This window comes from Saccopteryx leptura, chromosome 2 (assembly GCF_036850995.1).
Source record: "Saccopteryx leptura isolate mSacLep1 chromosome 2, mSacLep1_pri_phased_curated, whole genome shotgun sequence".
Classification (NCBI taxonomy): Eukaryota; Metazoa; Chordata; class Mammalia; order Chiroptera; family Emballonuridae; genus Saccopteryx; species Saccopteryx leptura.
In genome coordinates, this window is record NC_089504.1 from 194090051 (window position 1) to 194103616 (window position 13566).

Consider the following 13566-nt stretch of genomic DNA (forward strand, 5'->3'; position numbering starts at 1 on the left):
TGTTAGTAGTAGTAGTACATTGAAATTATAAACATATAAAACACCTTTCAAAAATCAAAGTTATTCATAGCTTTTTCCTAACCAAGAATTTGGCCTCTAACTTTTTTTTTTTAAGATTTTATTTATTCATTATAGAGAAAGGGGAGAGAGAGAGAGAGAGAGAAGGGGAGGAGCAAGAAGCATCAACTCCCATATGTGCCTTGACCAGGCAAGCCCAGAGTTGTGAACCGGAACCTCAGCGTTTCCAGGTTGACGCTTTATTCACTGTACCACCACAGGTCAGGCTTGGCCTCTAATTTTGATGTGACATTTGACTTAGGTAAAACAGAAATGTCCTTTTAGCCACTCTAATTTCTGTGTTACGCTTTTTCTCAACATGTTCAAGTTTTTACTAAAGGTCCAAAATAAAGCCAAATAGAATAGTGCTTCATATTCTTCAGTACTTCATATTTATACCACCGTAATGGCATCAGTCTGGTAAGTATTCTTGAACTACAAAAAGAGAAAAGGAAGTATAAGAATTTGGATTTTTTTCCCCAAAGTAAATTTTAAAAAACTAAGATCCATACTTTCCCCTTTCTCCCACATCTTTACATTATTTAACTTAGACTAGCTCTGGCTATTCTAAATATTTCTACTGTCATTTTTTTTTGATGAATCACATTGACATACAGAATAGCAGAGAAGTGCACTAATCATAAGGATATATGGCTAAAGATTTGAAAGTGTGGAAATTAAATTTACAACCGCAACATAAAACTTTTCAATTTTGAATCTTAGAGACTTCCTAGTTTTAATGCTATTATACTGTTTGATAAGGCTTATACAACTTTTAACATACTTCCAAACTACATCTACTTTCTCCCCTGAAGTATAAAGGTTGGCAAAAGTAGGTTTAAAAAAAAAAGGTTAATAGTTGTGAGTACACAAAATTTATTGTGTTATTTATGAATGTATTGCCATATGGACAAATATAAACCTACTTTGCATACCACTATTTAGTGGTACCTATTCAAACTTCTAGGGTTAACTGGCATCACAAGGGAGACTAGTTTTGTTTGAAAATTTATAAAACTTACTGTTTTCTTACAGGAGAAAGTTTTGTGTGATGACAGATTGTAGTCAATTGTAATGGTGACAGGATTCAGGTATTTTTATCATGGAGTTAGCATTTGTTAGTTTGCTAACATAGTTGTAAGCTTATTGGGAAAATCAGAAACATGTTAGCCATACTGTCAAAGGAGGAAGTCTTTTTGGCACACCCCTGCAGACCTTTCTTCTCACATGAGGTTACTATAAAATCTCCTAAGTCTCTTACTCATTTGTGCTGACAACTAAATGCAGAGTCCCTTGGGGAAAAGCTAATTTTGAATTTGTATATTAGATGAACTACCTGCAGAAAATTTCTGACTTATTGCCTACTCACCTTTTCCTAAAATTCATTTGAAGCAAAAGAAAACTTATTATTTGTAGTTTTTCCAATCCATTTATAATGCCTATCTTAGCACCTGGATCTTCAAGTCAACCTAAGCATGGGGTACAAAAGTCCCTTGGTTTTTTTGTAGTGGACTGAGTTGTAACATCACAGCCTCATGTGACTCCAGGGCTGCTCTAAGGAAGACAGAATGTGGCTGCGTCACTTTGGCTTGAAAAGCCTTATCAGGCTGTTTCTAACAAGAGTGGTTGGTAACTGAATGATGATAATGTCTTCATTCTCCATACTGTTGTGTACTTTCAGGCCTAACTGCAAAGTTCTAAATTGACAAGCATTGAAAAAGATTGCATTCTTTGTAAAAGGCAATTTGACAATGGCAAAAAAAAATTTAATGTATATATTCTCCTACCCAGTAATTCAAATTCTATATATCTAGAGGATAACTTATGGAAATACTTTTGCAAATGTATAAAAATCAATGTACAATTGATACAGCATTATTTACCATAAGAAACTATAATTCATACTACGTGAGAGCATGAGGCCAATAATATAAGAATGATGTGTGACTACTGATGTGCACAGTTGTCCACCACCTTGTGTGAGGGCTGAAAATAGGTGCAAAAAGTGGGGCTATTAATAGAAATTTAACAGGTTTATCACTGAAATGGAGTCTCTGAGTATTCAAGTACGTTGCCCTAGGTGATCCAAACTTCAAACCCAGGTCATTGGCTTTTAGGAACTAGAGAGCGGGTTGGAAAGCTGGACTAAAACGTTAATAATGGTTACCCCTGAACTGTTAATAGTGTGTGAGCATTACTTTTCTGTGTTTTGGAAAGCAGTAGAAGAGACATTTTGCTATTTTCTTGGTTTAGATTGAGTTTTGATGAAAAGAAACAAATCTTGGGAAATATTGACCACAAGAGGGCATCAGATATTCTTTTCCAATTTCCAAGCTAAAAGTTTAATTTGCAAATAATCTCCCTTCTCCATGAAAACATTAGTGGTTAATTTAAATGACTACTTTTCCTATGGATCTACATGTAGAAATTGTAATTGGTAATGAGGAATTTTAATTCAGTATCTCGTATTGCTTTTTTTGATAGAGAGGGACAAACAGAAAAGGAGAAAGATGAGAAGCATCAATTCTTCATTGTTCATTGATTGCTTTTTCATATGTTGCTTGAGTGTAGGGTGACTGGCTTGAGCAAGGGGTCACTGGCTCAGCTGGAGCCCCGTCAAGGCACGTATTCGAAAGCAATCAATGAACAACTAAGGTGCCGCAACTGTGAGTTGATGCTTCCCATCTCTCTCCTTTCCATTCTGTTTGACTCTATCCCTTTCTGTCTCTCTCTCTAGCCAAAAAAAAAAAAAAAAAAAAAAGTAAGTATATTTAAAATTTTTGAATTTTGTCTAAAGGGACAAAACATGAAAAATATAAAATTCTCTTTTGTCATCTGAGTTCTTACTAAGGGAAACCTATTTCATGTTTCCTAATATTGCCCAATGATAAGACAGACCATACTTAAAATCTGATGACAGCTAATAAGATCCTTTAGTATATAATTTTGAAAATACTAGTTGTGATAACGTGATACAGTGGTACCTTGAGATACGAACAGACCAACATACAAATTTTTAAGATACAATCTGTGACTCGGTCTGTATTTTTGTTTAAGATCTGAGCGAAATTCTGAGATATGAGTCGTGATTTGAGAAGCTGCCGCTAGTTGGCATGTTGGCGCACGGGTCCAGTATCTGCAGTTTGATATACGAGTTGACTGACTTATGAGCTTGGTTACAGAACGAATTAAATTCATATCTCAAGGTACCACTGTGCTGTGAAATCTGGAAAAAAAAACCAAAATGTTAAAATACAGGTTCTAAATAGGGATCTGGTGTGAGGATTTACAGTAAAATCCCTCTTCCCTGACACAGGGTGCCAATCAAAAATAAGTGGGAAACGGTTAAAAATTATGTAACCTTTGACCATTTAAAACTTTTTTTTTATTCAGTGAAAGGAAGGGAGGCAGAGACAAGACTCCTGTATGCACCCTGACCGGGATCCACCTTGCAAGCCCACTAAGGGGGGGATGCTCTGTTGCTCAGCAACCGAGCTCTTCTTAGCACCTGAGATGGTGGCCATGGATCCATCCTCAGCACCTGGAGCCCACTCACTCCAATCGAGCCATGGCTTCAGAAAGGGGGAGAGACAGAGAAGCGAGAGGGGGAGGGGTAGAGGAGCAGATGGACGCTGCTTCTGTGTGCCATGACTAGGAACTGAACCTAGGATATCCACACAGGGTTGTCTTCACCATGTCTAGTACAGTTCATTATGTACAATTTACTCAAATTATGCTGTCAGCAACAGAACAAGCATAAAAAGGCTTGGTAGCAAACAAAGCAGATTCTTGTCAATCATCTTCCTTGCAGAGGCTACCACAGGCATCCCAGAGTGCAGCTGCCCACGATCTGTGTGACCTGGGCATAGTGAGCATGTTTTATAAGGGGGAACAGAGGGTACTGGTTAGGCCGGAGTCAGCTCGGCTTTCACTGGCCGCCTCCCAGGCTTGTGTTGCTGGGAGTGGAGTGAGAGGGGAGACAGCCTTAACCTTATACTCTTAACTTTTCCCTTTCCTTTCATACAGTTCTCTCGGGGCCGGGACTGCCAAGGACTCAAGGTTCCTATAAAAACACTCGACCAGGAATCAGGAGACCTGGATTTTGTTTTTAATCGTGGCCTTGGGAAATCAAAACCTTTCTGGGTCTTCTTTTTCCCCCCATAAAATAATATTGAAGTAGATTACACAGCCTATGGATATTTGAGGGGGGGGGGTTGTTTTTATAAAATTTGAACTATGTAAATTTTCACTTAACTAGATCACAAATCTTACCCATATTACAAAAAGTTTAAATCAAACCCACACAAAGATGTTCATAAAGTACTGTCACTACTATACAGAGATTTTACCTTATCCTGGACATAGCAGATCCTATCGTTTAGTTGGCAAAGCAGAGATGACACTTTCTCTCACGGCATTGTCTTTTGTTTCTATGAACAAATGAAACGCACTCTGCTTGTCACTAGATGAAAAGACTGGTGGTGGAAGAGGCTGATGTTGGAGGGCTATTATTTTTCCAACTGGTTGCAAATCATTAGTATCTTCTCTTACACTTTCAGAACTGCAAGGTCATTCTGTTCCCTAGAAATATTCTCATTGTTGACAGTTCTGGGACTCTTAGAAGGGAACATGTCCTACTTAGCAACATTAAGAGCACACTACCAGTAGCCAACCTTCAACTTGACGTATATGACAGCTGACCTAACGTGACCTAGACACATCTTTTCCAAGTGCAAGATAACTAATTTTCTTCATTAGTTTTGTCTGTGCTGATCCCATAAAACTGATTTGGGCAAAAGCTCCAGCAAAGATAAATTAAGAAACACATTGTGATGAGAATACATTTGGTGATGTCTTGACAGGAACATAACCAGCGCTGTTGCAATTATCAACCAAGATTACTGAGAACCTACTATGTGTTGAATATTTAGATGTAAAATTTCTCCCTCTGCCTTTGAGAAATCACGTCTGCTTAGGCAGAGGGGACAAATGCATGAAAACAAGTGATCATCAGCTTCCTCTGGGTACAACTTCAAGGAGGGGAGAAGTCAGGTTGAATCAGGAGGACAGTTTAGGAAGGATTAGGATTACATGGTCAAAAGAGTTAAAACCATAAAATAAAAGGGTAACCTGCCAAAAAAAGTTTTTACTTTGTGTATAAAATTATGTATAATTTTATTATACATAATAGCTCCAAATTAGCAGAATAGTGACAAAAATGCACAAAACATGAACACAGTTCTCAAATGGTTTTTAAACATAAGATGCTCAACTGACCAAATAGCAAGTGACAAAATTTTAAACCATGAGATAGTTTTTCTTCTTAGCAGTCAGTAAAGATCAAAAGGTTGGAAGAGTATTGAAGACTGGGGTGAGATAAGCACTGTCGTCCATTGCAAGCTAGGTGGCTACAACACCTGCAAAGTTATTAATTGCTATCAAAATACTCTATACTCAGCACCTCTCCTAGAAATTTACCTTAAAGATAGATTTACACATATACATAATGACATACGTACATACTGCTTATAATTTTACTCATTGAATCAAAAAGATGGGATCAATTTAGATGGCCATCAATTGGAGACTGATGTAAATACCAATTTTGAAAACAAGAGGCAGATGCATACACGAGTTAAAAAAAAGTGTACAAAAACTTTTTGAAGAAAAGTATGGTAATAGAGGGCCAGTTCTGATTCTAAAACCTGAGAAACAGTAACTGACTTCAGACATACTCAAAATGTGAGCAGGGTTTCCGAAACTTTTTTCTAAAATGTTCCTCCAGTTCTCCAAGTTTTTATAATTAGGTTTTGGTTGTTTTTGAAGTTGGCTCCTATTGAGTCAGGTCAGCTCTTTCTATGTTTGTGCAGGTTACCTTTTCCGGCCTTGTGCAGGCTTTCTCACCACAGGTACTAACTGTTTCTCTGTTGATTACCGCCTTTTGGGAAAAAACCAGAGCAAGCTGCCTTACAGAACAAAGGCCATGGACTTGCCGAATGTATATAGGCACCTACTGCCATTTCTTTTCTAAAAATGTATTCAGTATTTACTGAGCAATGTGCCAGAGTTAGGAACTGGGGATAGGCAAAGAAACTAGCTTCAAACTCAGAAGGAGGCTATATTAAGCATGTTGAACAGTTAGAATAAATACAGTACAAAAGGTTTTGTGCCATAAGGCAATACTGAAGGCCTGCATGCACCCCTAAGCTGGTGAGTGGGGGGACGGGGTGCGAATCAGGAAAAATGACTTCAAGGAGACGTTTGTTCTTTCCTTGTAGGGCAAGTATGCACTTGGCAGGTAAACAAGGAGGGGCTGCTCTCTGGTTGATGAAACTGCATGTTCACAAAGGTATTAAACTCCAGCCCCAGCAGGTGTGTACACGTGCACCTCAAGTGTGGAGAAAATAAATCAGAGAGAAATGGAATGGACCATGAGAGACCTTTTTTAATGTCAGATTAAGATGATTTGAGTCCCAATGTGATCATATTTACATTAAGACAACCAGTCCACTAGGACTGGGGACAATGACACAGGTCTAGAAAGATCCTGAGGGCTTCTGGTACTTTGTTGGGGACTGACATCCTTTTTGTAATTTCCTGTCTCTTCACCCACTCCTCTCCTCTATCAGAATTTTCACAGCTCAGCAGTGAAGAAGAACAGATGAAGGAGCAAGTCCTTGGTTAACTAGGCTGGAATTTATTTCTCTTAACTCCAAAAATTATTTTCTGTAGTTACCTTAGGACAAGTTTGCTTTTTCCTAGTTATCAAATTTAGAAAAGTCATTTAAGAAACAAAACAACAAATCACATTTGATTTATACTTCAGAACTACTGGCAAGAAAAAGTGAGCTGATTTCGTAGGATTGCCCTTCTAATCTTTCACTGTTGCCTTTATTGCATTTAGAAATTATATTTGACTATGCCTTAGACTTAAAACTAAACCACTTTTAATCACAAATTACTTCATATTCAATTTTGTTTTCAGTGTCATCAGTTTTCCCATCTGTCCTTTAAAGCTACAAGATTAAAATGTGGTCTATATATATAAGGCATTAAATTATACTCAGTAGTTTTACTTAGCATATTTTATTGTAACCTTGTTTTCTTGAAAATCTGTGTATCATCGTCAGCATCCCAACTTCCAAGGACAAATACAAAGACTTATATCAATTCTATTTCTTTAAAACCTTCCTACATGCCCTGTGATGTATTTTTGTCCCTATTTTAAGCACTAGGAAACTGAAGCTAAGAAAAGCATCTGGTAATGAGTGGTGTACAAACAATCTGACTCCAAGGCCTATGCTCTTCTCTGTTTAAGCCGAGTAGAAAATTCAATGTTACTATAAACCAGTTGTTCTTAACCTGGGGAATGTGGGGGGTGAGGGGTTGCTTCCACTGAAGTGGACATTTGGAAACATTTGGAGACATTTTTGGTTATCACATCTGGGCAAAGGGGGAAGAGTGCGGCTGGCACACAGTAGGTTAAGACCAAGGATGACACTGAGCATCCTACACTGTATAGGACAGTCCCCCACAAGAGAGAATTATCCAACCCAAAATGTTAACAGTGCCAAGATCGAGAAACTAGAGTATGAACAACATATTCCTCAAAAACTCTTATAGACTCATTCCTCATTGCTATCCCATCCTGATTTTTTCTGAAATCAGTATTTTGAGTCAATGAAAACAGCTTTAAACCAGAACCAAATGTGTATAATTCATATATGCAAGCACATTTTTAATGTAGCTGGAAAACGCTTGGAGTTTATCCTGTAAAATACTGTGAAATGATCACCAAATTTGGAAGGTTCCAAGCCCAGATACAATAGTATATATTGTCCTATAAATGCAATGTAGGGAAACATACATGTATGTCTCACGTTTGCATTGATGTGTGGCTATTCTGATCAGTAAAGGACGCAAGCGGTGGGGGCAAGGAAACCCTGACTCAGGAAAGCAGAGAGGAAGCTTTAGAAAGTAAACATTTTATTTCACTAATTGATTGTCTTTAAAGAGACAAGAGAGGGAGGGAAGAAGAGAAGGAGGGAGAGAGAGAAACATTCATTTGTTATTCCACTTAACTATGAATGACTTGGTAACTTTCCTGACCAGGGGTCAACCCTTCAACCTTGGTATTTCAGGACAATGCTTGAACCCACTGAGCAAACTGGCCAGGGCCTAAAGTAGACATATTTTTTTAAAGGCACAATGAAGCCACACCAAGAGGCAGAAAACTACTTTCTTAATTTTATTTTAAAAGTACACAAGGTCACAAAACTAGAGCAAGTTCTTACTTTTTAAATCAAATTTTGTTCTTACAAATTTCAAAATCTGCACCACTGGATATTTAAGCCAGAAATTTTAAATATTGATACAAAAAAAATCATTTTTAAAACTGACACTATCAGGTAGAGACTTGCATATGTGAAGTGTCAAAATATGTATTCTCAGTAGTACAAGTGTATTTATTACAAAAATTCGTAGTTAGGAATAAGAATAAGTGAATCAGTGAATTGTGGTTTTCTTAACACTGGTGTTATTAAATAAGTTCATAGAAAACACAAAGCTTCCTTGACTGGAACTTTTAGTGTTCATGACCAAAACCAAATGCAACAGATATTCTTCACTCTTAAATTACAACATAAGGTACTTCATAAAACTTGATTTTAATTAATCATAATAAGCCAGATACAGCAAATATTTGCTGGTGTTAATATCTGTAAAATAAAATATTTGGTGGTGTTAACAACCATAAGATAAACAGAATTGCAATTCACAAATTCATTATTCTTCCCTGCTTCTATAACATTAGTAAGTAGAATTTGTGCTCAGTTATGCACCATATTTTAGTGTCAAAATAGGCAAACAAGTAAAAATAAATCCAACTGCAGAGCATGTTGACTTTATTGCAAGAATACCCAAAGGCATTTGAAATACTAAAACTTGCCCAGAACATTTACACTACTAAACACAGAATATTACAAAGATTTATGTACATATATATATATATAATATATAATGTCGCAAGCCACTAAGAAGTTAAAATGGTGCCAACATTTTCTACAAACTATTCCCTACATGACACGTCAAAGCATTAAACACAAAAGATGGACTTTTTCTGTTCACACTGGAATAAGGCATCTGAGAGCCCTAAACACTGTGGAGGTGAAAAGAGATTAGAAAAAAACTTTCAACATTCACAGAACTTCAAATTTACATGCTGCACATACACACAGAGTGGAAATTAAAAAGCCATACATTATATTATAGAATTCGATATCCAACATCATGCAATGAGTTCTTATATTCAACCAAAATGTTTACTTGCCCCCTCACTTGCTCCTAATTTATGAAACTCAATCTTGAAAATTATCCTTTTAATAAAAATCAGATATTAATTCATACCAACAATCTTGCATTAACCTTCCCCTAAGACATACTCACTCTGACTGTATTTCTGTTGTAACAACTCCATGACAGATTTTTTTTTTCTTTCTAACTGGGGAATATTAGGTAAGATTGCCAATAAGAAAAAGAACAGCCGTAAAATACACATTTCAAGCACAGAACTACATCCTCTACAGTATCACTTAAAGTAACCCTGCATAACTCAAGATGGGGTTAAGTTTCTTAGATGTAAAGTGGAATCAACTGCTTTTGCCTCGAAGATACAGTGTAATCCTTGACTGATGTTGTAAAGCTCTAATGAAAATGTCTGAGTAACAATTTGATTACCAATAACAATTCTAGAACAAACATTCTATCTCTGGCTCAAACTGAAATTATCAGTGAGAACTGTAAGTCAGTCAGAACTGAGTGCTGGACTAACTGAAATTTACAAGGAGAATAGCTGAAGACATAGCGTCAAACTGAATTATGTCCTCAAAATTGCATCACACGCAATAAATAGGTCTCCTTCAGGTTACACAACTGATTATTTTTTAACAAGCTAGTCTAGTCTCTAAGAGTATAGGTAGTATGAACATGAACTAAAAGTGCCTCTGAAAGAGATTCTCACTGACTTCTAGGTAAATCCTAGACCAACTATGAAGTCTAAGGCTAAAAATTGTTTAGTAAAGAGTAAAGTTTGTGCTATTATTTCTTATACTATTGTATAAATAAATTTATTCATATAAAACAGACCAGACATCGGGAGTTCAAAAATAGTTCCTGTTAAAAAATCAGAAACACAGTAAAGGAGTACCAGGGAATGTAGAAATTTAAAAACCTTTATGAATAACACAATCTGTTAATTTGCATTCAAAAAGAACAGAAAAGAAGAGGCAAGATAGAAAGTATGAGGGTAGAAAGTTGTCACAGTGATGTGTTTTTAGGGACAGTACCTTCACCTCTAAGCACCCTTCAGGTGATAGCTAGCTCATAGGCACCAGAAATTCATAATAAAAATTAAATTACCCAAAAGGCACAAATGAAAATGTTAATGTAAGTATAAAAGCAGTATGATGGAAGGTTAAAAACTTATTTGAAAAATGCTTCCAAATATGTAAAACTATACACTAATCCATTACACATTCAGCTTAAATTTACCATTAAAAAGTGAACACAATACTCTTCCTAACCATAAATTCATGCCAACATTAATTTATAATGTAGCACCTATACTACCACAGCACCCAAAGAGAATAACAGAAACCAACTCCCTACAAAATCTAGGGAAAAGGTTTTAGAGTCAGTGAAATAATTTATTGCAGACCTTATTTACTATAAAGAAACTCTTAGCTCATTCTACTACATCCACACTCCCTCACAATCTTAAGGGAAATACAATAAATTCACTTTCTTCTACTAAAACAGTATTTAACACATTTGGCAGTTAGGAGTATTCCTTTTTACTCCTTTTCCTTTCCTATTTATTTATTTATTTATTTATTTATTTTTGTATTTTTCTGAAGTTGGAAATGGGGAGGCAGTCAGACAGACTCCCGCATGCGCCCGACCAGGATCCACCCGGCATGCCCACCAGGGGGCGACACTCTGCCCATCTGAGGCATCGCTCTGCTGCAACTAGAGCCATTCTAGCACCTGAGGCAAAGGTCACAGAGCCATCCTCAGTGCCCGGGCCAACTTTGCTCCAATGGAGCCTTGGCTGCGGGAAGGGAAGAGAGAGAGAGAGAGGAAGGAGAGGGGAAGAGGTAGAGAAGCAGATGGGCACTTCTCCTGTGTGCCCTGGCCAGGAATCGAACCCAGGACTCCTGCACGCCAGGCCGATGCTCCACCACTGAGCCAACCGGCCAGGGCTCCTTATTTATTTTTTAAAGAATAATACCACTTTCACAAAACTAAGATCAAGTTATCAAAGCTCAACTTTTCTGCAACTATACAAAGACATGTTAGCCATACTATTGCAACTGTACATCCTCCTGCATCTGGATGGAATACAGGATCCATGGAGGACACTTACTAGCATAAAACCCATTTCATCGTTCTGAGTCTATGAAGAAAATATCCTACAGGAACTGCATTCAGGAAGGCAAATTTAGGATTACGTATTTCTAGAACGCATAACATGCAACACCATCCAAAAACAACAAAACACTAAACCAGAAAAAGAAACTTTAAAATTTTGAACCAATAATAATAATAATAAATGAGTTATAATTTTTTCTTATTAGAACAATATCACCTAAAGCAGAGAGCCAGTATTCAGTTGGGAGCTGCGGAATCCTCCATCCTTGCTCTGGCTGTTCCCCAGGGATCAGATTATTTGTCACTGAAATCCATCTCACTATTGTACCCTAACGTCATTGCTCTGTGTAGTAGACAGCAAACTTTCTAAATAAATCCATAAAAGCTCCTTATTTTAGCATACAGAAGAGCTTACTATGTCTCTGTTGCCTACAGCAGTCTATCAACCAAATACTTAAATCATTTCATAGAAAAGGTTTCTGAATGTCTCAAAAGCAAAACTAGCAATTTCTAGAACACTGTAGTGTTTTTACATTATTAGAACTATTCTAAACACATTTAGAATTTTCTAAGAACAAACATAAAGGTATGTAAGAATTTTTACCAGGGATGCTGTACCAATTTTGGGACATAAGTTAATTGAGAAAATCATCCTAAAAATAATGGTAGAAATCATAAAGTACTATTTTCAGATGATTCAAGTATCAACTTGGTGTGCATGGAAGTTCACCAATTTCTTCCCCTATGATTTCATATCCAAAGTGCTACATCTTGCTAAGTATTGGTATGTAGAAACCTATAAAATCAACCTCTTAAAGGAAATCGTTTTCAGATGGCAAAATTTTTTAGTAACTTTAATGCCTTCACTATTTCGATATTATCAAACAAAACTTTTTGAAGTACATTTCGCACAGTTTCTGGGTCACTTCTTTTTGATCTATTGAGGCTGGTAGCAAAATTTAGAACAGAATAAGTTTTCGTATTTCAAAAGAATTGGAAAAGTGTGGAGGCCAGAGAGGAAAAGTGGGAGGCCTATACTATAGAGCCGTCCTTGCTCTGCGCCGGGATCATCACGGGTACGGCCCCCATCCTGCTGAGATTCGGGGCAGCTACCTTAGCCGGAGGGAGTGTCGGGCTCTGCGGGGCGCGTTCAAAATCCTCGCTGGGTACTTGGTTATATTGAGTCTTAGAATAGCCTTCCATGTTGGAAGGAGACATAGACCCCAAGGAGGAGTGATTGCTGCCGAGGTAGCTTCTGGCAGTGGATGTCCGGCTCTTCGGAGGAGGAACATCTTCCCTGGAAAGCAAATATTCCAATACCAGCTCAAACAACCAGTTTCCAGACGCCTACAATCATGTAACCAATGAACCGTGGGTGGGGGGTTAAACATTAAGTATTGTATATAAAAAAGTGTGAGGGGCCCTGGCCGGTTGGCTCAGTGGTAGAGCGTTGGCCCGGCTTGTGGAAGTCCTGGGTTCGATTCCCAGCCAGGGCACACAGCAGGAGAAGCGCCCGTGGGCTTCTCCACCCTTCTCCCTCTCCTTTCTCTCTCTCTCTCTCTCTCTCTCTCTTCCTCTCCTGCAGCCAAGGCTCCATTGGAGCAAAGCTGGCCCCCCGGCACTGAGGACAGCTTCATGGCCTCTGCCTCAGGTGATAGAATGGCTCCAGTTGCAACGGAACATCGCCCCCTGGTGGGCATGCCGGATGGATCCCAGTCGGGCACATGTGGGAATCTGCCTGCCTGCCTCCCTGCTTCTAACTTAGGAAAAATGCCAAAAAAAAAAATGTGTGGGCCTGACCAGGCAGTAGTGCAGTGGATAGAGTATCGGACTGGGACGCAGAGGACCCAGGCTCGAGACCCCAAGGTCACCAGCTTGAGTGCGGGCTCATCTGGTTTGAGCAAGACTGACCAGCTTGAACCCAAGGTTGCTGGCTCCAGCAAGGGGTCACTCGGTCTGCTGTAGCCCCTTGGTCAAGGGCACATATAAGAAAGCAATCAATGAACTAAGGTGCTGCAACGAAGAATTGATGCTTCTCATCTCTCTCCCTTCCTGTCTGTCTGTCCCTATCTGTCCCTCTCT

General features: G+C 38.2%; 1 protein-coding gene across 3 annotated transcripts in view; it reads right to left on the minus strand.

Annotated features, from left to right (window-relative positions):
- Positions 1 to 34: 34 nt before the first annotated feature.
- Positions 35 to 13566, minus strand: part of CXADR (CXADR Ig-like cell adhesion molecule) — a 68287-nt gene continuing 54755 nt past the window's right edge. Inside the window, exons 7-8 of one of the 3 annotated variants that reach the window (XM_066369885.1) lie at positions 12598 to 12781; positions 37 to 492 (exon numbers count right to left, since the gene is read on the minus strand). In XM_066369885.1, coding sequence (XP_066225982.1) covers positions 451 to 492; positions 12598 to 12781 — 226 coding nt within the window. In that variant the 3' untranslated portion in view covers positions 37 to 450. Of the gene's footprint in view, positions 493 to 8292; positions 12782 to 13566 lie in introns of those variants that run through there. The other 2 variants (XM_066369886.1, XM_066369884.1) reach the window with 2 other exon arrangements.